The sequence below is a fragment of the Tenrec ecaudatus genome, chromosome 3, assembly GCF_050624435.1.
Source record: "Tenrec ecaudatus isolate mTenEca1 chromosome 3, mTenEca1.hap1, whole genome shotgun sequence".
Taxonomy (NCBI): Eukaryota; Metazoa; Chordata; class Mammalia; order Afrosoricida; family Tenrecidae; genus Tenrec; species Tenrec ecaudatus.
In genome coordinates this window covers 111,177,780-111,203,455 of record NC_134532.1, presented here as the reverse complement: position 1 = coordinate 111,203,455, position 25,676 = coordinate 111,177,780, and the positions used below count along the sequence as shown (strand labels likewise).

Here is a 25,676-nt window from a genome sequence, read left to right as displayed (position 1 = left end):
GTGCAGCTGCTGCCACCTGGAGCTGGGTGGGCCAAGCTGCCACCACCACTGCCACAGCAGTAGCAGAGGAGCTGTGCTGGAGAGAACGGCTGCAGGGGATGTTGGGAGGCTGTTTGGTGGGTTAATGAACCGGCTGCAGGGGATGTTGGGAGGAAGTTTGGTGAGTGGATGAATCCTGGAGGGAGGAAGGAAAGGTGAAGACAGAGGCAATGTGGGGTTTGGGATATGCCCTTGAGTTCTGATGATTTTTCATTCTGGAGTCTTTAAAACTATGTGGGGGAAATGGCAAAAAAAAAAAAAGAGGGGAGGGGAAGCTGCTTTCCCCTTTAAAGAAAAAGTCTGATGAGACATGGATGTATAAGCCAGGGGCCTGTGCCTTGATGGAATTGCGCATACCTGTATGCATTAAAGATCCCCAGAGGAAGTACTGGAAACTGTTCCATGTGATTGCTTTGGGAAGTAGGATTTCAGTCATCAATGAGAGAGGATCTCTTTGACTTTACATTCTTCATTGCTTGATTGTTGTTAGTATTGTTGCTGCGAAGTCAGCCCTGCTCCGAGTGACCTTATGTTGAGCAGGGTCTGCTGAGGCTCTTGTTGAAGCTATTGTGTCACTCAGTCTCACTGGGTTTCCCTGCTTTGTTTTTTTCTGTCAGCCCTGGACTTTCCCAACCATAATGATTTGCTCTAAAACAGATTTGCTCGTGTTCTGGCAGCCCACAGTATAGACAGTAATCTTCCTCAATGCCACGGTTTTGTTTTCGTACTCTTTACAGTAGGTGTATTATTATTGTTGTAGTTATAAAGAGCTCATAAAAGATCTGAATGACTTCCAAGCTGGGTATAAGTAACCTGTTACTGCATAACACAACCGCCCCAAACTTAGCAACTTAAAGCAACTCATATTTACCTTGTGGTCTCTAAGGAACAGGAGTTGAGGAGCAGCTTAGCTGGGTGGTTTGGGCCCCTGGTCCCTCAGGAGATCGTATTTAAGGCATCAACGGAGGCTGTAATAAAGTCCCGTCTCTACCGCGTTCAGATAATCTGCTTCTAAACTCATGCTTGTGATTGTTGGCATGCAGCGAGTGCGGTTTCTCTCCAGCACTGGTCAGAGCAGTCAGGTCTGGGATGCAGGGCTGCTTCCCCGACTGAGTGATCTGAGATGAGCGTAAGCCAGAGTCCAAACCAATGCTGACTTGAAATCCTGGGTGTAAAATGCCCATTGCTCACCGTGCACCAGTGGTCATGTAGACCTATCCTCGGGCAGTGTGGGATAGGACCGCCAGGGGTCTGGGAGCAAGAGGTGAGAGTTGTTGGCAGTACTGCACTGGGCCTATGATAATGTTCTGTTATCTTTCTACCTCATTTCTCCATGAACTTTTGTGTGTCCTTTGTAGCAATTTAGGCTTATGGTGATAAACCATTTACTTGGCTCAGTATTCAAATAGAAATATTTACTCCATGAAAAATTTACTTAAAATTATTTTTAAAAGTGCTTTATGATTGATTGATTCTGTTTTATCCTATCCTCCCTGTGGTGTCTTTTTATGATACATTTTTGAGTTATCGCCTGACCAGTCCCTGTAAATATTCTTATTTCTTTTTCTTTTTCAGGCCCAGCACAGAGCCAGATGCATCCTTCATCTGGGTATAGATTACATCCTCAAAACTACATTGCTGCCTCAGGACATTACTCTCAAGGACCTGGGAAGATGACCTCCTTGCCACCAGAGAGCCAGTGTGGGGCTTACTACTCTGGTCTCTATCCAGTACCAACACAGGGCGCGGCTCCCAGCACAGCCAGCCGACCCCCCGGAGCACAGCAGCCCTATGGCCTGGGCCCTCTGCCCCCTCAGAGGATGGGATCCTCCCCGGGATCTTTCCAAGGTGCTGCGTCATCAGCATCTCATTTGCATACGAGTGCCTCCCAGCCGTACTCCTTGGTGAATAGCTGCAGCCATCCAGTGGTTTACTCTGCCAGCTCTTCTGTTGCTTCTCAGGGATTTCCCCCGACTGGTGGCCATTATGCCATGCCAACTGTTTCCAATGCTGCATATCCTAGTGTTTCCTACCCCTCTCTGCCTGCTGGTGATCCCTATGGGCAAATGCTTACCTCACACAATGCGCCTACTTTCAGACCAGTTGAAGATCATTCATTTTCTGGTCAAAGTACACCTATCAGTCATCCATCGCCACTTCCACCTCCACCATCGCAGCAGCAGCAGCAGCAGCAACAAAGTCTTTCAGGATACAATAATCCATTGTGGTCAGCTCCAGGCCTTCAGTCAACCCAAGACAATCTCAGCCGAAACCACACTGCACCCCCAGCTGCAGCCAGCAACAACCCAATGCATACTGGTAGGTGGAATGAAAAGCTTACCCAATGTGGTTGAATACCAAGTGCATTTCCAGCTATTATTTGCATGAATACTAAAGATAACATGGCTTATAGAACAATTGGACACTGGCTACCTTTGCGATTTATTTATTGCACCGTATCTCCCTGAATCTCTCCCTCTACCCTAAATGTAATTAACCATCCAGCGATTGATTGGCCCCCTCCAGTCACCGTGACTGGAATCTCACTGGATGCTTAGTGATGTGGTCCTCTACAGTCATCATCTGCCTGGAAGTGAGTGAGGCTTATGTGAAAAGAGGAGGATCCACAAGGGGCTGTGTTTGTAGGCCTCTGCTTGTTCTACTCTTTCATCCTGAGAGTGTTCTTCTCCTCACAGCACCCTGAGCACTCGCGTAGGTGGCTTGTAGCACTGCACTGGTTTCCTCAAGCCAGCCCCTTAGAGACTTTCCAGGAAGGTATGTTTACGGCACATTAAAACGGGTGTTCCCAAATGGGCAAGTTGGGGTAAAGGATAGGGCAGGGGAAGGACGAGCAAGCCAGTATATGGTTAAGCTTATTAGTTCAAAGGGGCCCTTTTTAATGTGGGGTTTCCATAGGTTGGGCTTCCTTTTCATTCAACTTGTGGGCTGTAACACAGTCTGCTCTCTGACTGAATGGAAATGGTAGAGAATTAGTAAGACTGATGTTTTAAACAAATGCTAGTGGTTTAAACAAAGGGGGCATTTTTCTTACACAACAAGAAGTGTGGGCTTTGGGTCCAAATAGCTTGTCCTTATCATTTTTCTCTCGTTTCTCCTCGTCATTCCTTAGCATGTTGGTGCCTTTGAAACAAGATAAATTCCGTGCCTATAGGCATCCCATCAAAGTTAAACCAGAAGTGGTAGCAGGAGCAAGCAGAGAAGTGGGATAGACAAAATTCCTTACATCTATCATTTGCCATTTCATTGCTGCCCAGTTGATTCTAACTCATAGTGGCCCTCTGAGGGGCAGCAAAACTGCCCTGTTGGGTTCCCAAGGGGCCCGTCTTTACAGAAGCAGCTTGCCTGCCGCATCTTTCTCTCCTGGAGCAGCTGATGGGTTCCAGTGGCTGACCTTTCCATCAGCAGCCCGACACATAGCTGGAGGCTGATCATTTGACCTGTTTGAAAAGGCTAGAAAATTAATCCTTTGCTTTATAAAGCCCCGTGGTAGAGGAGGACCGTAGGAGGTCCGCGCTGACTGGATAACTGTCTTGGCGTGGTTCCCGGTGTGGCAGTGTACCATAGTCATGTGCACAAGTTGCAATCTTCGGCCCCAGGCCGCGAGCCGGAGTCTCCAGGAATAGTCTTGGCAATCTGCATTGCTTATTTCTGCCCAGCTCTCAAGCAACGCTTTGTAACCGAACTTTGTTCTCGTCTTTTTGTCTTCTAAATTGGGGATAGGGAGCAGAAGCAATCGAAATTGAGTTGAGATGTAGTGTCAACTAAACTCCACTGCCAGTGTGTTGATTCTGACTCAGTGACTCTGCAACCTCCGTCTTGTCCCTTCAGACTTTCCTAAGTTCTCCCAACTCAAAGAGCACCAACAAAGAACACAACTTGAATCCAATGAAGGATGACAAAGCTACCAATTTGATGTGCAGTAAATTGTAGAGTGCAGAGTTCTTTGGGAAAGGTTAGAGAAGTGGAAATACCGCCTTAAGAAATTATCTAGACCTAGGTGGAGGATATGCCAAAAAACAATAGCATCACATTTTGTCCTTTTTGTTTAATAAGTTTGTGTGATTTTATGGCCACACATTCTTCATGTCTCCTTGTGTACTGTGTGTGAGGAATCCAGTGCTAAGTAACAAGGTGGGAACGGCCTGAATTTTCAAAGAACAGCAAAGGAAATTTAGTCTTGAATCGTAGGTTCTGTCTCCAAGTTCACACACACGAAACCGTTGTGCAGTGGCTCTTTATGCACATGTTCGTTTGATGCTCTTTCTTCTGCGGTATTCCTATTTTGAGAGGGGCAATTTTTTTTCTTGGTTGGTGCCCCAGGCTGGTTCCGTGACAAACAAAAGCACCATGCTAACAGCCACTTTTTTAGGTTGTGCGGACGTGGGCATGAGGGTCTGAATAATTCTCTACCATTGTACTTATTGAGAATAAGGGATTCTCGGCAACAATGTGCTTGACACAGTGGATGTATGCATGGATTGTGATAAGAGTTATATCAGCCCCCAATAAAATGATTTTTAAAAAAAAGGGATTTTCTCATTTTCTTTACATACATATATATTGATAGGTTTTCTGTTAACAACCACTTAACATTTTGTTGACCCCTTACCATTTAGATCATTTTTCACTGTTTTAATTTGTGCTATGCATAAAGTTTTTAAAAAAAAGACTCACGTTGATTTCCCCCTCAGAGGGACACTAGGACAGAGATGCACAGCCTGGGTTTCTGAGGATGCAAATCTTCACAGGAACAGAAAGCCTCATCTTTCTTGGAGCAACTGGTGGCGGGTGGGGGGAGCTGCTGACCTTGCAGTTACTCCTCAGGCAGTCTTTCTTTATATGCCTTGTTGCTTTTGACTTCCTGTTTCAGCGTGTTTGTTAAAAAGTACTGGTGGGAATCACTTGAGGCCTATGATTATGGAACCTTTCTCCAGAGAGGCTTTTATGTTTGTCTCAAGGCACAATGGGCTTGTGTTCATGTTAATCCAAGGTCAAGGCTTGAGAGGTACTGGGCTAGCTGTCACATGTGTTCTGAACCCTCGCTGATGGTGTTTGTAGGGGTTTGTTTTTCTGGTTTGTGCTTATCACAAGAGTATAGCCCTTCCCAATTCTGTCTTACAGTGAGGATGCACAGTGCTTCACCAGGTGCCCCGTCTGGGACTGCCCATGAGGATGGTGTCTGTTCCCCAAGATCTCTCTGCAAGGCCAGTCAGGCTGGCAGCTGACGTTCACAGTGACAGTAGCTTTGCATTGTTGGACCATATCTCTGGGTTTTCTGTGTCTTCTAGATTTTGGTCCAGAAATTCAGTACTATTATATTAAATTGAGCACTATGATATTAACTCTGACCATTTTAAAAAGGTATTTTTATTTTATTTTCATTATAAAATCGTTTAATTAAGTTTTTGCACATCGTGGCTGCTGGCGGCCTGGAAAAGGTATTTTTAATATACCTTTTAAAGTTATCCTTAGTAGAGCGATTGGGGCCACTTACCTAGGTCATCATTACCAGGAGCAGAAATGTCCTGTTTTTAGATAGTCTTTTAATTTCTTAATAAGAACAAAAGTAAAATTAGTATACTCATTCTCCCATCTTTCTTTATTTGAAAATTATTTATTGTGAATTGAGTGAATGTGTATAGAGCCAATCATCAGTTTTATATTCAGTGACTGGTACTCATTCTATTTTATCTCATTCATTGCCATCCCTCAGTGTAACACCATCTAGCCCACCCCCCTGTGTTTCCTTCCTCTAGGCCAGTGGTTCTCAACCTTCCGAATGCCACAGCCCTTTAATACAGTTCCTCTTGTTGCAGTGACCCCCATACGTGGGCGTACCTGCATGTGGTGGACCCATCTGGAGACGGATAGAGGAGTAGAGGAGTGGTGTCTCAGTTCCTAAGACCATTGGAAATATGGTCTTCAGCAACTCCTGTGAAAGGGTTGTTTGACCTCCCAAAGGGGTCACGACCCACAGGTTGAGAACTGCTCTAGACTTTCTTCTTTCCTAACCCTTCTGAACCCTGTGCTTGGACAAACGCCACCTTCTCGATCCCATATAGTTAGGTGTGCACACCGCAGCTGTACTATCGTTTCCCTGATGTCAGACTCACTGCAGTGGAGTCCATGCGCACTCATAGTGACCCTATAGGACAGGTAGAACTGCTCCTGTGGGTTTCCGAGGCAGAAACTCTTTACGGGAGTAGAAAGCCCTGACTTTCTTCTGAGAAGTGACTGGTGGATTCTAACTGCTGACCTTGCAGTTAGCAGCCCAACACTTAATCACTACACCACGCGGTTCCATTGTTTCCCTTATAGACCTGTCTATTGTTTGGCTGAAAATGGAGTCACAGGGAAGCGTTCAGTTGTAGACTCAGAATTGTGACCAAGGACCGCACTGCCAGGGCTCCACCAGTCTCTTGTCTGACGAGCAAGCCAGGTGTCCTCCATGCATTTATATTGGGGAACACTGTCAGTCCACTGCCCTCCGGCCACAGCATGCATTGTTGAGTCTGCTATTTTTGCCCTTACCTAGTCCTTTCAATTGCTAACTCGCACTCCAGCGTATGTGCATATACCCCGACTTGTCTTCTGCCCTTTTTATTCCTTCCACTGTTGCCTTTGCTGCTGATTGTTTTCGCCTCCTGTGGGTATCGCTGTCTTTTCCCAGAGTTCCTTGACCTCTCTTTTGCACTTGCTTCAGTAAAGTTTTTGTTTTTAATTTCTAGTAAGTATTCATTTTAATTTTCATTGGTTTTATGGCAATCTTTTTTACAGGGTGTTTTTCCTTTGTTTTTAAACAATTTGTATCATTCCTTTTTAAAAAGTAATTTTATTGGGGGCTCATACAACTCTTATCACAATCCATGCATACATCAATCATATAAAGCATAATTGTACATTTGTTACTCTCATCATTCTCAAAACATTTGCTCTCCATGTAAGCCCCTGGCATCAGCTCCTCATCCCCCTCTTTCCCATTTCACCCTCCTTCATGAATGCTTGATAATTTATGTTATTATTTTGTCATATCTTATACTGTCCGATATGTCCCTTCCCCCACTTTTCTGTTGTCCGTCCCCCAGGGAGGAGATTATATGTTGATCCTTGTAATCGGTTCCCCCTTCCCACCCCACTTTCCCTCCACCCTCCCAGTATTGCCACTCTCACCACTGATCTGTTCTGGATTTCCTATCTGTATCAGTGTACATCCTCTGGTCTAGCCAGATTTGTAAGGTATAATTGGGATCATGATAGTGGGGGGTGAGAAAAAGCATTTAGTAACTAGAGGAAAGTTATATGTTTCATCATTGCTATTGCTGTACCCTGACTGGGTGGTCTCCTTCCCAAGACCCTTCTGTATGGGGATGTCCAGTTACCTACAAATGGGCTTTGGGTCCCCACTCTGCACTCCCCCTCATTCACAATGATAGGATTTTTTGTTCTTTGATGCCTGATACCTGATTCCTTCAACATCTCATGATCACACAGGATGGTGTGCTTCTTCCATGTGGGCTTTGTTGCTTCTGAGCTAGATGGCCATTCCTAAAAAAAAAAAAAAAATTGTAGGTTAGTGTTTTGTGGACCATTTGCAGAAGTTTCTTAAATGTGTTTGTGTGCTGGAAGAATTTGGGGGATAGGCCAGGACATGTTTTAGTTTTACTAAAATTTCCAAACAACTCAGAATGTTGCTCAAAGTTATTCAAACCCACTGTTCTCCGGCCAAGGAGAATCAGCCGCTCTGGATGAGTGGTTCCCCGTCTTTCTTACTCGCTGCTTCCAAAGCAGGTGACTTTCTAGGAAGTATGGCTGACCTGCGTGGTTCTTCATCACGCCTCCATTCTGCTTCTCAGACCTGGACTGAGAATAGGGATATTTCAGCTGTCTGCCCTCCCCGAGTCCAGAACAATTCCGTGGCATGCTTTCCTTCATCAAGAAGCACATGTCTCTGCCTCCTACTTTCTCCTGTGCCCCTCTCAGCATCCCTCTAGTTTCTGGCAGCCATTCCCTACTCAGAATGTGTTTGACTTTAAGCCCTTTCCTCGTTTCACTGAAAACATACTTTGCGGTTTCATTCCTCATGCCGTGTTACTTTGGATGATTTCAAGGAAGACAGCAGGAAATTGTTTTTTGCCTCCTTTCCTAATTGGCAAGTATTTCTAAATAATGGCCTGTTCTCTTTATTCCAACTCAGTGTAAGGAATTTTGGGGCGCGAAACATAACCAAAGATCCAATTGGCAAAATTTAGAATCAGGCTTTATTGGGCGGATTCAGCAACTCAGGGAATTGAGCTATTGAAACCGCACTTTGGGAAATTTAGGCTGCGGTTTTTATACCCCTGCTGGCAGACACAGCTGGGAAGGGTCCAAGCTGGGGAGGATCTGTGCACACAGGTGCTTCAGAAGGGAGAAGGTCTTTGACCTTATCTATATGCCAAGGACTGCTAGAGTGGAGTGTGCATATCTTCAGAAAACATTCTGGCTCCGGGAGGAGCCGGCTCCAGGAATTTGAAGGTTGAGCAGGGGAGGGGGAGATCAGTGAGAGAGGGAGGTCAGTGAAAGGGAGGTCTATGAGAGGTGAATTCTGAGAGCCAAGCTGAAGGCACCGGATTCAAAATGGAGTCCCTTTTGCCAAGACCAGGCACTCAACAAATGCAAAGGCAATTTTCAGGAAGTTTTCTGTTGATGTATTTAACAATTTTAGAAAATATTGGTATCAGCAGTAAAGTTGAATCTGAAGAACTTGTAAAAGTTTTATGGTTTTCAATGAAATTCCCAGGGAATACCAAAAATAGACTTTGGGGGAGAGGGCTTGGCACTCCAACAAACTCTACTGGAAAATACTCCTAAAGGCCAACAAACAGTCCTTGAACTAACTACAAGCCTTTTTGTTGTTGTTGTTGTGCTTTGTTTTGTTTTTGTCATTGGCTTGAATTGGTTTATTTTGTTGCATGGCTTTGCTCTATCTTGTTTTGGTGCATGTTATTATCTCCGCAGGTCTGTCTAAATAAGATAGGCTGGATGAACACTCTGGAGGAGAAAACAATGGGATTGACAGTTCCAGGGGCACACGGGAGAGGGGAGAAGGGGAGAGGGTGGAAAGGTAGTGGTGTTAACAAACCCAGGGACAAGGGAACAACAAGTGATCCCAATCAGTGGTGAGGAAGATGTAGGAGCCCTGCTAAGGCTTGATCAAGGGTAATGTAACTGGGAGGAATTACTGAAACCCTAATGAAGGATGAACATGGTAGTGGGATAAGAGAAAAGTAAAAGGAAATAGAGGAAAGAGCTAAGAGGTTAAGGGGATTTATAGAGGTTTAAATTCAGGCATGTATATATTAAAATATAATATATGAGAATGTGGAAATAGATCTATGTGCATATATGTATAGAGTTAGTATTAAGGTAGCAGATGGGCATTGGGCCTCCACTCTAGTACTCCCTCAATGCAAGAATGCTTTATTCTATTAAATTGGCCTTCCATGACGCTCACCTTCCCGACACAATCGCTGAAGACAATGCGGGTGAATAAGCAAATGTGGTGAAGAAATAGTTGGTCCGGGCTATCAAAAGAGATAGCGTCTGGGGTCTTAAAGGCTTGAAGGTAAACAAGTGACCATCTAACTCAGAACCAACAAAGACCACATGGAAGAAGCACACTAGCCTGTGCGATCACAAGGTGTCGAAGGGATCAGGTATCAGCCATCATCAGAACAAAAAATCATATCCTTGTGAATGAGGGGGAATGTGTACTGGAGACCATCTTGTAGGCAATTGGACATCCCCTTACAGAAGGGTCTCTGGATGAAACATATAACTTTCTTCTAGTTCCTAAATGCTTACTCCCCCCCCCCCCCACTATCATGATCCCAATTCTACTTTACAAATCTGGCTAGACCAGAAGATGTTACACTGGTACGGATAGGAAATGGAAACACAGGGAATCCAGAACAGTTGATCCCTTCAGGACCAGTGGTGAGAGTGGCAATACTAGGAGGGGTGAGGGAGGGTGGGGTGGAAAGGGGGAACCGATTACAAGGATCTACAAATAACCTCCTCCCTGGGGGATAGGCAACAGAAAAGTGGGTGAAGGGAGATGTCGGACAGTGCAAGATATGATAAAATAATAATTAAAAAATTATCAAGGGTTCATGAGGAAGGGGGAAAATGAGGAGCTGATGCCAGCGGCTTAGTGGAGAGCAAATGTTTTGAGAATGATAAGGGCAATGAATTTTACAAATGTGCTTTACACAATTGATGTATGTATGGATTGTGATGAGTTGCATGAGCCCCTAATAAAATGATTTTAAAATGTTTAATGGTTCTTCACCTCTTACATTCCATTTCCATTATTCCTTTAGCCTAAAGAGCTTCCTTTAATATTTCTTGGAGTATAGATCTACTCAGAAACCCTATGACAGAGTCACTGTGAGTCGCAATTGAGTTGGTGGCAGTGGGCTGGGTGTATTCCAAGTTAAAAAATATGTGTATTACTCTATGGAAACATCTTTATTTTACTTTCATATTTGAAGTATAATTTTGGCTATGTGGCCATTTTTGTTAAAAGATAAATTACGTATATGTGTTTTTAATGATCTTAACTTTTTATTATTCCTTCTTTCTCACTTGACTATGTTTTTGAGTATGTATTTTCCACTGAAGGATCTCTGGTGGTGTAGTCGGCTACACATTGATTGGGATGCTAGCTGCAAGGTCAGCAGTTTCAAACCACCAGCTGCTCCTTGGAAGAAAGATGAGGCCTTCTACTCTCATAAAGATGTTCCTCCCTGAAAACAAAAAAGAGCTCAACTCTGTCCTGTAAGGATGCAATGAGAAGAAGTAACTCCACTGGCAGTGATCCCTTGGGTTTTGTTTTTTTTTTTTGTAATTTCCCATTGATGTGTAATACCTTACTTCTTATTCAGTAGTTAGACACTGGGAAAGCCCAGTGAGCTATCACACAGGCCCATTATGATTGACATGTTGTTCATTCCAGAAGTCCTATCTACACTTGCCATCAGGTCTTTACCTGTGAATATGAAGTGAAGGCATCAGGTTAGAAATAGCAAATGGGAAGGGGCCGCTTACAATGCAGAATGAGCTGTTTGTCCATGGTAGATACATCTCTGGATCGCAGAAGTAAATGCACAGTACAGCAGAAGTAAATAGCCTCTACCATTAAATAGTGCAATAATACCAGTATTTGGGGCCATTGAGTATTCAGGAAAAACTGTATAGGGTTGTTTATGAGAATTTAAGAAAGCAGTCTTTCAGGAAACTTGTCATTGCATTTCGTAAATGATTTGTTTCTGCTTTTTTTGGAAAATAATTTCTTCGGACCACCTTAATTCTCTGTGTGCTCGGTAAACATGATGCCACCAGAGCTTTTGTCCAAACTTCAACTAAGCTATTTTGGCAGCAAGTCTTCCTCAATGTATTTCAAGTTCATTGGTTTGGGTGAAATAGTTTCTTGCCTTCTCTTGCAGATCTCTTGCCCCGTCCTGTTATGCAAAATCCTCAGTCTCCCAAGCCCAGCCCGGTAGTGTCCACTGTTCTGTCAGGGACCTCGGCAACAAGAACACCTCCTGCTGCAAATCACCCAGTGAAGCCTGTGGCCTCTGTCACACAGCCGTCAGAGCTACTGCAACACAAAGGTATTTGGGAAATGTTTTGTACTATGTATTCAAATAACGAAGTTTTAAAAGTCCAACTGTAAATGGTAGTCCATAGAAAACATGAAAAAAAGTCATTTACAACCTCAATCAACCATGACTTTCTTTTTCATATATTGACCTCCAGTTTCTATTTTTGACCGTGTAGTCTACTTAATCCCAGTCATTGTTTGTTTACATGTCATTTTGTACCGTTTCGACTTGTTAGCTTCTTATCAGTTCTTCATATAACTAACTGCCTGATCTTTTGGTCATTTCAAAGCTAATAATCCATCATGTTGATGTATTATAATTCCCTAATCTCTGCCTCTCTATCACAGGGGATTTTATTCTGTTTTGTACAGCTTGTTTTACAATAAAGTAGTCAAGATTTCCTTAGTTGATGAATTTCTATGTTCTATTTAATAACTCCTGTGTTGATCATTGCTGTGAAAGGAAAGTAATCTTTGACCCCGTTTGGGGGATGGAAACGAAATGATAGTATTGACAACCTGTGAGTGTGGTGTTTAATAGTCTTGGTGTGTGGAACACCTGATGGGTCACGAAGGGACATTGCTTGGAACCTGAGGCCTCATGTTGCCTTTCTTTGGCAGAGTTATTCATCTGGCCAGCATCCCAAAGTGCTTGATGTTTCAGTTTTATGTACTGTACTTTTCATTTGACCCAAGACCCTGATCTGCTTCCAGGATGCTAGTTTGTGTTTCCAAAGCAACCATTAGCTATATTTCAGGGACTGATTTCTCTTAATAGTGGCAGATCCCAATTCTTAGTATTAAAAAAATCCTGTCTCATCAAGTTCAGGGAGAAAAAGAAAAACACCATAAATTCATAGGCCACTCCCCTTGTCTGTTAACTGTTTTATGAGGTCCATATTTCTTTCAATTGGATCACTTTATACTTTCCAAGTTTCGATATTTGATTTTTATGGGAAGCTTACCTGTGGTGCTCAGGAGTGTTTAGGGAGGCCTGACCTGTTAATAAGTGCACTAGGGATGGATTCTACTTCTTATAAATATTTGCCTAAAATGAAGGATTGGTCCTAAAGGTGTCCTTGCCCTGAGTAGAAAAACACTTGATAGGGTGAAACCTCTCAAGCTAACCATAAGCATGGTGTCGTTTCCTGCCTTCTGCACCCATGACTGCCTCCTCATGGTCGTCTCACGTCTTTTGACCCTTTACACTACCTCTCCTCTTTTCTTTCTTCCTGTACTATTTTTGTGACCATCTTGCTTAGATACCATTCTAAAGATCATTTCCTAAAGCTACCTTTTCAGTAAGGAAATCACAATTATGCTGCTGCTTTTCTCTTACTAAAAAAATAGATTATGAGAGGCAGCTACCTTTATTTTTTTATTAGGGGCTCATACAACTCTTCTCACAGTCCATACATACATCGATTATGTAAAGCACATTTGTACATTCATTGCCCTCATCATTCTCAAAGCATTTGCTCTCCACTTAAGCCCCTGGCATCAGGTCCTCGTTTTCTCCTCCCTCCCCATTTCCCCCTCCTTCATGAACCCTTGATAATTTATAAATTATTATTTTGTCATATCTTGCCCTGTCCAACGTCTCCCTTCACCCACTTTTCTGTTGTCCGTCCCCAAGGGAGGAGGTCACATGAAGATCCTTGTAATCAGTTCCCTCTTTCCAACCAACTCTCCCTCTACCCTCCCAGTATTGCCACTCTCACCACTGGTCCTGAAGGGATCATGCGCCCTGGAGTCCCTGTGTTTCCAGTTCCTATCTGTACCAGTGTACATCCTCTGGTCTAGCCAGATTTGCAAGGTAGAATTGGAATCATGATAGTGGGTGCGGGTGGCGGAGGAAGCATTTAGGAACCAGAGGAAAGTTGTATTTTTCATCGTTGCCACATTGCACCCTGACTGGCTCATCTCCTCTCCAAGACCCTTCTGTAAGGGAGTGGCCTACAAATGGGCTTTGAGTCTCCACTCTGCACTCCCCACCTCATTCACTATGGTAAGATATTTTGTTGTGATGATGCCTGATAACTGATCCCTTCAACACCTTGTGATCGCACAAGCTGGTGTGCTTCTTCCATGTGGGCTTTGTTGCTGCTGTGCTAGATGGCTGCTTGTTTACCGTCAAGCCTTTAAGACCCCAGATGCTATATCTTTTGATAGCCGGGCACCATCAGCTTTCTTCACCACATTTGCTTAAGCACCCATTTGTCTTAGTGATCGTATCCTGGAGGTGAAAACACAATGATATGCTTTTTTTGTTCTTTGATGCCTGATAACTGATCCCTTCGGCACCACTTGATCACACACGTTGGTGTGCTTCTTCCATGTGGGCTTTGTTGCTTCAGAGCTAGATGGCTGCTTGTTTACCTTCAAGCCTTTAAGACCCCAGATGCTATATCTTTTGATAGCCGGACACCATCAGCTTTCTTCACCACATTTGTATATTCACCCGCTTTGTCTTCAGTGGTTGTGTCGGGAAGGTGAGCATCATAGAATGCCAGTTTAATAGAAGAAAGTATTCTTGAATTGAGGGTGTACTAGAGTGGAGGCCCAATGCCCTGTTACCTTTAATACTAAACCTATAAATATATGCACATAGATCTATTTCCCCATCCTAATATATAAATATATTTACATATGTACATGTCTTTATCTAGACCTCTGTAAATGCCCTTTGCCTCCCAACTCTTTCCTCTATTTCCTTTGACTTTCCTCCTGTCCCACTATTATGTTCAGTCCCCACCAGGGTTTCAGCAATTCCTCTTGGTTACATTACCCTTGATCATGCCCTACCAGACCTCCCACACCCTCCTCACCACCAATTTGTGTCACTTGCTATTCTCTTGTCCCTGGGTTTGACGACACTGCTACCTTTTCCCCCAACTCCCCCTCTCCCATGTCCCCCCAAACTGTAGGTCCCGTTGTTTTCTCCTCCAGAGTGTTCATCCAGCCTATCTTATTTAGACAGACCTGCGGAGATAATAACATGCACAAAAACAAGACAGAGCAAAACCAAGCAACAGTATTCAGCAAAACAACAAACCAATGACAAAACAAAACACAACAAGAAAGAAAAGCTTGTAGTTAGTTCAAGGACTGTTAGTTGGTCTTTTGGAGTAATTTTCAGTCCAGTCTGTTGGGGCACCATACCCTGGCCCCAAAGTCCACCTTCAGCATTCCATGGAGACCTCGCTGCTCCATTCCCTTGGTGTTCTGTTGAACCCCACTTAGTGTTTTACCTCGGTGTGGCGGGATCAGATCGGGTGCAATTACCACACTGTGTCTCTGGTGTCCCCTGTAGGACTATGGGTCAGTGAGGACATTATGTCTCCTAGTGGGGCCGGCCATGTGGTCCTCTCTGTGGACTGGCTGCTCTAGTTGGGAAAGTTCTCCTAACAGCCTGGTGGGCCAGTATGTGCTCCACTCTCTCCTCGCCCTTCATCTGCTCCCATGTGCTCCGATCAGATATCTCCCTCTCCCGGAAGCAGTTACCTTTTATTGAGCATTTGTCATGCATTAGACATTTAGTCTTTATTATCTCAGTTAATCCCCATATTGATCCTACCAGGCAGGTATCATTTCTGTTTTATAAATGAGGGGATTGACATTCCCTAGGCTACGTTAATTTACAAGTAAAGTAAGTTAAGATTACAAATTAAGCATCAGCGTGAGAGATCTTTTAATGAAACCTCCATTTTGTTTTCTTTCTGTAAAAAGAACTATCTCAAAATTTTGTTGACTTTTGACAAACTCGTCTAAGATAAATGCCTCATGTAAATAACAGAAAAGATAATGTGGAAAACATTTTAATTGTAGCTTTTATTGTTCCCATTTTGTAAATGAGAACCTGACCTTTTCGGATAGATCTGGGCTAACCCGTTACTAATTGCCATTGAGTTGATTCGCAGTCATAGCCGACCCTGTATGTGGGACAGAGTAGAAATGCCCCATAGAGCTTTCTAAGACACTCAGCCTTTCTTTTGCAAAGTGGCTGGTGGTTTCACTGCACACCTGTTAGGTCAGCAGAGATCCTGTTGGCCCAGGGCCACCGGAGTTCCTTCAGATCTGGGGTATACAGCCTACTTGCTTGCGTATTGGGGCTACAGTATATGGACAATTGTGTAAGCTGTCATGAGTGGAGATAACTTGCACAGTGCCTGTTGTGAGCCTGATGTAACTACTAAAAGATTAAAACTTCACAGAGCTCAGGTTAATCCCTCCATAGTTGTTCTCCCAAAACACAGCATTTATACAGCCTTTGAAGGGGAAATTTCAAACATCTTGCCTAAAAGACAATTGAAGAAATTGTGTAACTCCTTGAACATATGACGGGATATCAAAAAGTTCATAGAAACATGCTATTATCCTTTTTTTTATGACAAACTTCTTATTTTTATTTTAAAAATAAGGCAACTTAATTAGCTCATATAATTGGTAGGAACTATGAGTAATTATCTATATACATATAGATACATATATATTTAAATACAAGTTTAAAAGTTATTTGTTCATTTTTGAAAAATATTCCACTTCACAGGAAACCCCGTCTAAACTGACCTAAACAAAAATGAAATTTGTTAGCTCATATAACTGGAACCTCTCTGAGCAATCAGTCTCAGTGTGGTTGGATACAGTGAGTCAAGTGATATCATTAAATTATTTTTTTTTAATCTTCCACTAGAGGACTGCAGTTTAAGGCCAAGTTTCTCTTAAATACCCCTTTTTTAATATTATGATTTAAAACAAAAAAGCTTACTGTGATTAGGATTACTAAATTCTTGTGAACTTCCTAAAGCCCTTCTTGTATTCCATAAATTGAGATGTGCTAGGTGCCATGTGCAAACATGATGTATATTACCACTCTTTTTAAAACTGTAGCCAGTGAAGTGATACTTAGTATCATGTTTGTTAAAAACAAAGCTTTCTTGTAACACTTGCAAAGCTTACTTTTCCTTTTTGATTCAGAATATAATAATATATCCTTGAGTTAGAAATTATTTTTTTCCTTTTTTTAAAAATCATTTTATTAGGGGTTCATATAACTCATATCACAATCCATAAATACATCAATTGTGTAAAGCACATTTGTACATATGTTGCCATCATCATTCCTAAAACATTTGCTCTCTACTTAAGCCCCTGGTATCAACTCCTCATTTTCCCCTTCCCTCCCCGCTCCCCTCTCCCTCATGAACCCTTGATAATTTGTAAATTATTATTTTGTCATATCTTGCACTGTCCCACGTCTCCCTTCATCCACTTTTCTGTTGTCCGTCCCCTAGGGAGGAGGTTATTTGTAGATCATTATAATCAGTTCCCCATTTCCATCACACCCTCCCTCCACCCTCCTGGTACTGCATTGGTCCTAAAGGGATTATCTGCCCTGGATTCCCTGTGTTCCCAATTGCTACCAGTGTACATCCTCTGGTGTAGCCAGATTTGTAAGGAAGAATTGGGATCATGATAGTCGGAGAGTGGGGGGAGGAAGCATTTAGGAACTAGAGGAAAGTTGTATGTTTCATCATTGCTACACTGCACCTTGACTGGCTCATCTCCTCCCCATGACCCTTCTGTAAGGGGATGTCCAATTGCCTACAAGATGGGCTTTGGGTCTCCACTCTGCACTCCCCCTCTTTCACATTATGATTTTTTGTTCTGATGATGCCTGATACCTAATCCTTTCGACACCTCGTGATCGCACAGGCTGGTGTACTTCTTCAATGTGGGTGTTGTTGCCTCTGAGCTAGATGGCCGCTTGTTTACCTTCAAACCTTTAAGACCACAGATGCTATATCTTTTGATAGCTGGGCACCATCAGCTTTCTTCACCACACTTGCTTATGCACCCACTCTGTCCTAAGCAACTGTGTCGGGAAGGTGAGCATTATGGAATGCTAGTTTAATAGAACCAAGTATTCTTGTATTGAGGGAGTACTTGAGTAGAGGCCCAATGTCCATCTGCTACCTTAATACTAAATCTATACATACATACACATAGATCTATTTCCACATCCTCATATATAGATATATTTACATATGTACATACTTGTATTTAGACTTCTATAAATACCCTTTACCTTCTAGTTCTTTCCTCTATTTCCTTTTACTTTCCTCTTGTCGCACTATCATGTTCAGCCTTCATTAGGGTTTCAGTAATTCCTCTTGGTTACATTACCCTTGTTCAGGCCTCCTACACCCTGCTCACCACTGATTTAGATCTCTTGTCCCCTTGTCCCTGGTTTGTTAACACCACTACCTTTCCCCCACCTCCCCCTCTCCCATGTCCCCCACGGAACTGTCGGTCCTGTTGTTTTCTCCTCCAGATTATTCATCCAGCCTATCTTATTTAGACAGACCTGGGGAGATAATAACATGCACATATACAAGACAGAGCAAAACCAAGCAACAAAATAACAACAACAAGTCAATGATAAAAAAACAAACAAAGCACAACAACAAGAAAGAAAAGCTTGTAGTTAGTTCAAGGACTGTTTGTTGGCCTTTAGGAGTGTTTTCCAGAGCAGTCTATTGGGGTGCCAAGCCCTGGCCCCAAAGTCTATTTTTGGTATTCGCTGGGGACTTCATTGCTCTCTTCCCCTTGCTGCACACCCTTAGTGTTTTGCCTCGGTGTGGTGGGATCAGATCAGGTGGAATTCCCACACTGTGTCTCCAGTGTTGTCCCCTGTAGGGGTAAGGGTCAGTGAGGGATGTCGTGTCTCATAGAGGGGCTGGCCATGTGGTCTTCTCTGTGGATTGGCTGCTCTAGTGGGAATATTGTCCTCAAGGCTTGGTGAGCCAGGATGTGCTCTACACTCTCTTCCTCCCCCTTCATTTGCTCCTGTATTGTCTGATCAGACATGTCCCTCTCTCAGAGCTGGAGATTCCATGCTGTCTGCTGAAATAACTTTATGGATGGAGGGGAAGGTGTCCACGTAGTTGGGATTGGGGCCGCCCCTCAGACCTTTCCACCAGTTTCCTACTCCACGCTGGCATGTTGCATTCACATCTTGGAGCACTGGGTTGATGTCTGGTCCCTCTTTCCTTATGAAGATGTAAACAATACCCTCCCCTTGGGTGGGTTAGTGCCCTGTTTCCCTGCTACCCAAGAAATTATTTTTTCACCCAATCATACATCATCATTAAAAACTGAAAATCAGACCTACTGCCCCCAAGTCCATTTCAGCTCACAGCAGCCCTGTGATGGGTGTCTGAGACTATAAGGCTGATGAATGTGAACTGCTGACCTCGTACTTACCAGTACCTACCTCATATATAGTGCCCTGTTGTCACAATAATATTACATGAATTAAAGAATTTTAAGTTGTTCTATTTTCTACGCTTTTTTTTTCATTTGGATTATTATTATAATTACAGTCTGTAGTTGGAAAAAAGGATGTATATGTCTATTACTATATTATATGTATCATGAGTTTTGATAATGTGGAAAGGAAATATATTCTTGGAAATGCACTCTACAGTGAGACACGTGGGCACCCCCACGCTCCAGCATTGCGCTGTGATTCAGCTGGGTATGAGCAACTGTTACAATGAGGTAGGGATTACATACATTTTGCTTCTAGTTTTCATTTGTGCACATCTTAATGCTGAACATTTTTTATTCATGCAAAGTAAATGAGGATGGTATTAGAAGAGATTTTGTGGCGCAATATTGTTCTGGTTTTTCTGAGCTATATGTTGGTAACTTTTGTTATTGTTTGTAAAATGTTCTTTTCCAGTGTCTACATGGTTAGTGGAATTATTGATACTTTCATGTAGCACTTTATTTCTCTCAGACATCGTCAGCACTTATCTCCCTTGATCATCATTGGAGGCGGATATACAGGGCACTTCTAAGAGTTCGTGGAAAACTAGAATGAAAAACCTTAATTCTCCCCCCCCCCCACACACACACACATACACACATGAGCTTTCTCATATCATATTTCATCTTTGTCTTATAGATGAAGAAACAGAGGCTTGGGGGTAATGGGTTTCTGACACAGAGGCATATAAACTGGGTAGAAGGGGAGCCATAGCCCAGTGTAGTTGATCGTTTGCCTCTAAACCCAGTGTCCACCTTGCTTCATCAGAAGTTATTAAAAATCTTGTTCCTTTAATTATCCCATTGCCAATAGAATAGTTAATCATATCCTTTAAATGTATTTTTAGCAAAACTTCAAGTTGTGGTATAGGCCATTTATTTTAAGAAGTCTTCTGGTGAGCCACATTTACGCTGGTCAGAAAGGCTGGCTATATTTCTCAATTAAAGAAAGTCTTTTCATTAGAATTTCAAGGGATATCATAAACTCCACAGAGGAATATAACAAATGTTAGCTAAATTGCCCAAACAGGTCAAATTTAAATGTCAGATCTAATAGAGATAATATATCCTTTTCAATCGTAGAGTATAAAAGCTATGTGTCCTTATTGCAGTCATTATTTAATCTGAAGTAAAGCAGTCCTGTGTGTATCTAACATTAGGCTGTTTATAGGAGCCTTCATGGTGTAGGGTGTTGTTACACATTGGGGCTGCTAACTGCAAGGCCCCTAGTTCCAACCCACCAGCTGCACCTCAGGAGAAAGACAAGACTTTGTACCCTACAGTCGCGGAAACCAATAGGGGCAGTTTTATCATTTCCTAGATGGTTGCTATGAGCTGGCATTGACTCAAAGGCAAGGAGATGAGATGAGAATCTATTTGTGGAGCAAGGATTGGCTTGGAAGGTTAGTATCCCTTCAGTAAATATATATATTGCATGTATTGAATTCTGTTGTTTGACCTTTTAACAAAATTTTATTATTATAAAAAGATACCAACATTTTCTAATTCAATGTTTCTCACATGCACAATTTAGTGGCACCAATTACATTGATCATGTTATAAAACTTTTGTGTTAGTCTGGGTTGACTAGAGAAACAAATCCAGAGACACTCATGTATGTGTAATAGAGAACTTTATAGCAAAGAGTAATTGATATTAAGAAAACATCCCAGCCTATGCCACATCAAACCCATAAGCACAATATTAGCCCATATGTCTGATACCAATGTATAAATTCCTTTTCAGACACACAACATATGCAATGATGCTGAATGCAGGAAGATCAAAAGCCAGTGGGTGGAGAGTCTTGTAGATCTAGTGGTGATGGAAGCATCTGAGCGCTGGCATGGGTCTCCACGCTTAGGGCTATGTCACACCGTGTCTCCCTTCAGTATTTTTGTTGCTGTTGTTTTTATTTTGTTTTGTTCTCCTTGGACTCTTTCAGAAACAGCGAGTGCTTTCAGAGCCATGTGCGGGACCACATTAAGGCAAAATTATTAAATACATTTCCCTGTTTCCGAAATATTGGCTCTTCCTATGAGACCCAGCCCTGTTCCTACCATGCTTCAACTTTAATTGAAATGGATATTTCAAGGACAAAGAAGGTTCTATAACGTTAGGGAGCCTGGATGACTCTTGTAAGGATGCGGGGCGCTTTCCCTTTGGTGCCTAAGGTTTTCATATCCCTGGGCCATATGTCGCCGGAAGGTGAGAGTAAGTTCCGGGCGGGCGGGTGTCTCCTTTGTAACGTGAGAGGAAGGCTGTTGCTCTGACACACCTAAGTTTTAGGAAAGCCAGTTCTCGGGCGAGTGGAAGTCTGGAAGCTGGTTCCCTTCGCATCGTCCTTGTGTGGGGCCCTTGGACTCTGGAAGCCCTGCGGGGCCTGCGCGTGATGTGAAGACCAGCTCTGGAAGAGTACCTGTTGCCAACTCTTAGATTTGAAACCGCCTCAGGGATATGCTCTCCGAAGACTCCTTTCATTGATTCCCAGTGCAGTTGTATCTAGGGAACAGTAAGATACCATTTAGTACGCACCTCTAAGGATTGGGTCTCTTGGAGAGTTTTGCCTGAAGGTACTTTATTGGTAGATAATGTCAGATTCGGTCTGAGAAGTGTTTCTTATCCCTTGATTTACTAGAATCATACCTTAGAAGGTTTGATTAAGACAAGATAAAGTAGAACATAACATCCTCCATTTGGTGCTGGTGGTGGGCGGTACTCCATGTCTGTTTCTGCTGTGCATTGCAAGGTCTTTTGGAGAGGATGCACTACAGTCCACCACCCTCATGTACGAGGAGCTTCCAAAGTTGCTTGGAAAAATGGTACTACAAGATAATGGAATATCCATCAACTTGTTGAAGTTATGTGGCCTAAAGAATATCAACAGAGGCACTTCAGGAACCGCCCGTAACCATTCACATATCCTAGTGTGTATAGATGACTGATTGTTAAGTTGATATGTACAATGCATACACTGTCTATAACTCTCCAGTTGTTGATCCTGTATGTACCTATATACCCTAGTGTATAAAAGAACATTTCAGTCTGAATTCCAGACATCATTCCATTTCTCCCACAGAGCAAGCACCTGGTGGTCTGTAACAGCAGTCTGACTCGTAAGCACTGTGTCACCAGGGCTGTCTGCATTATTAAACTAAATAATGATATTCTTCTCACTTGTTCCAGTCGTAGATTTGAGTGCATTAATTAGTTGCTCTTTAGCTTGCCCCCCTCATAGAACCTTCTCATTTGCTTGCTTCCACTTAAACCTTAGATATTTTTGTTAATCAATAAAATAAGTTTTGAGTTAATAAATCTGGAGGAAAATACTTATATATAGATTTTCCCGAGATGCTCTAATTAGTATCAGTAACTTGCATATTCACAGTCGTGTAAAGAAAGAATTCTCTTATTTTCTCTTGCTTATTGGCCTCTAAAATACTTTATTTTTATTAAGTTCTTACTAAAAATTAATAAGTTCTTAATAAAAATTTTTATTAAGTTCTTAATAGCCCCTTCCCCCTTTTAACTGTTAACATGTTAACTTCTTAGTATATTTAACCTCTAATTTTAGTCAAATTTTCATTTTAACTAGGCTATTATGAGAGGAACATGCGAACTGTTGAGTTCGATATTGCAAGGTATCTGATTTGTTTCTTGTGCTGCCTGAACTTAATGTGACATAGTTTTTCCCTTTTCCTGATGAATTTGTGTTAACAGCTATCGTAGCTATGTAGAAGGTGTTTCGGCAAAGCCAGATGTTCCATAACACCGGTAATCACATGGGGAGACCGTAGCTTCCTTCATCTGCACCGTGCCCTGTGTCCTCCTCAGTGCAGCGTTTTCTTCTATAGTTTTTGCTCTTACTCCAAGGCTATGAGTTATGCTTGTCCAGGCCTCGTCAGAGCGTTCTCCTGAACAAGCAGGGAAGAGAACAGCAGTTGACTTTCCGTGCCTTTAGTGTGGCAGGACGTTTTACTGCTTCTACTGTTAGGAAACATGTTGCTGAAACTCACCCCTGGGTTCCTGTGTGGGCTTTTGTCTGTTTTGTTTTCCTTTTTTGCCAAATTAACCTGTGCATTTTTTTTACATGGATGTTTAATCTTATTAATGAAATGGTTTTATTTTTATTAAGATTGCTTCAAAAATCTTGTGGGTGTTCAGTTTAAAAAAAAATCCAGTTTTAGCATATTAAATAATAGAAACATACCAATTCAAAAAAAATAAGGGGATTACACAGTTACTAGTCATTGTACCTTTTCCACAGAATCTGCCCCTTGTTGCTGTATCTCACGCAGCCAGGCTGTCTCATTCCCCTGCTTTAGACTTACATGTCAGCCACATCACCCAAGGAAATTTCTTTTCTTTTTTTTTTTTTTCCTACCTGAGAGTTTATTAGTATTATTTACTTAACAATGATTCTGGTCATACTGATAGGTTTTTGTTTTTTTTTTTTAATTTTAACAATTTATTGGGGCTCATACAATTCTTTTCACAGTTCATATATATACATACATCAATTGTATAAAGCACATCTGTACAGTCTTTGCCCTAATCATTTTTTTCTCTTTTCTTCTTTTACATTTTATTAGGGACTCATACAACTCTTACCACAATCCATACATATACATACATCAATTGTATAAAGCACATCCATACATTCCCTGCCCCAATCATTCTCAAGGCATTTGCTCTCCACTTAAGCCCCTTGCATCAGGTCCTCTTTTTTTTCCCCTCCTCCCTCCCCCGGAAATTTATTTTCTATGTTGGTCTTATCTGTGGTGCTAAATAAGCCTCCCCACCCCGGTGTATTTACTAGGAGTGGAGAACTATGCTGGATACAGTTCTTTTCCCTAACTGTCATTCTGTTTCCGTTATGGGTACTGATTTACCACCCAAGAGGCATTAGCAGAAGGAAGGTACCCATTATCTGTGTCTGAGTTGTATGCCGTGCAGATTGGGTCCCGGGGAAGTGATCACTGCCCGTGAAGGATGCATGGTTCCACGGGAAGTGTAGGACACGGGCCCCTGGGTCAGAGAAGGTAAACGAACGTTCAGCGAGCCCCGTGACGCCTCAGAGACCATCGTTGCCGTTTCCCACGGGTTGTCAGTGTAATGGTGGCACATTAGTCACACACACGCCAGTTAGTTCATATCAAAGCTGCTCATACTAAACTGCTTCGCAGAAGATTGCTAACATTTCCTGGTTGGGGTCATAATCAATTTGTTCATATTAATATGCATGCTGGGAGGTTCTTTGGAATGTCAGAGTTCTTTCTCACTTTTAATGCAATGTCAATTTTTAATTTCGTGTCTTTCTGTTGGTGTGACTCTTGTGTTTGTGCTTTCCACTTTACAGGCATGCAGTACGGTGACTGTGTTAATAATCAAGCTAGCTCCGCACCAACTCCCTTGTCATCAGCTTCCGATGATGAGGAAGAGGAGGAGGAGGATGAGGAAGCAGGTCTGCTTTAGCTTTGCACTAGTTCTTCATCTTTGCTACTCAGGTTTTCTTTTTATTTCCACAGTTCTAGCTTCCTTTAAAAACGTGTCTCTGCAGATTTAGTGTATAAAACACTTGGTTTGGGATACCAATGGTTGGGTACCTGAAAAAAAATGTGTATTTTGTTTTTCCCCTTTTTGAACATCTTCACCATCTCATATGTAACAGAATGCATCTTTCCCGATGGTGGCGTGCGTTCACACATGTGTTTCCTCCTGTGGCGCACGCACAGGAACGAGTCCCGATTGTAAAGCTTTTGTCCGCTGACTCCCTTTAACTCGAGTGTTTTTACTTTCTGTTTTGCATGCTACTTAAGTCTATCAAATCCTTGCCAGATGGACTTATAATGGCTTTAGAAGACTAGGGCAGTGTTTTGGTGCACCAGGTACTTGCCAAAGCAGCCCTGTTAGCTCTGTCCGGTGCGTGGCGGACTGTTCGCCTCACGTGGGAGGTTCCAAACGGAAGATGAGGCTATTTGCCCCTCTAAAGAGTCACAGCCCAGAAACTCTCGAGTGCTGCTCTGAGCCAGAATTTACACAAAGGCCGGTTTGTACGTGTCGTATGTTTAGAAGGCCCTGGACTTGTGATTGTTTTCTTATTTCATAAGATAGTACTTTACATCTTTCTGGTTGAAGAACTTACGCATATGGTTATCTGTTGTAACTTGTTTAACACCTTTTTTGCCTTCGATAGGTGGTAAGCAGCTTGGTGGCTGTGCTTGTTCTGATGGTTTAAGATCGAACCAATAAATAATGATCTTTCAAATGAGTAGGTGGGGTCATGATTCTCCTTCTGCTATCTTTATCATTGAGTGGAAAGATTTTCCTTATAAACTATGTAGCCAGATTTTTCTATTATACGGCTGTGTCTTCTTATATTCGACTCTTTGTGCATGAAGGGTGACAAAAAAAGGAGGATGCCGGTTGGGGTATAATTTTTATGATAAATATGAAACTCTCCAGCTCTCTTTCTGAAGTTGTCATAAATTTTTATCTTAATATAATTTCCCACCTAAATATTGTAAGAGGTGAGTAAAAAGAAACTACCACATACCTTTAAGCAGGTAAAGCATTTCTGCCCCCCTCAGGCTCTAATTCTCATAATCTATAAATCTTTGCATATAGAATTTTCTTCTGT

General features: G+C 42.4%; 1 protein-coding gene across 2 annotated transcripts in view; it reads left to right on the top strand.

Annotated features, from left to right (window-relative positions):
• The window catches only part of SEC24B (SEC24 homolog B, COPII component), a 91,269-nt gene that overhangs the window by 10,320 nt on the left and 55,273 nt on the right, over window positions 1-25,676 (top strand). Inside the window, exons 2-4 of one of the 2 annotated variants that reach the window (XM_075543938.1) lie at window positions 1,615-2,358; window positions 11,547-11,714; window positions 24,396-24,500. In XM_075543938.1, the coding sequence (XP_075400053.1) occupies window positions 1,615-2,358; window positions 11,547-11,714; window positions 24,396-24,500 (1,017 nt within the window). The remainder of the gene's footprint in view (window positions 1-1,614; window positions 2,359-11,546; window positions 11,715-24,395; window positions 24,501-25,676) is intronic. The other variant, XM_075543939.1, reaches the window with a different exon arrangement.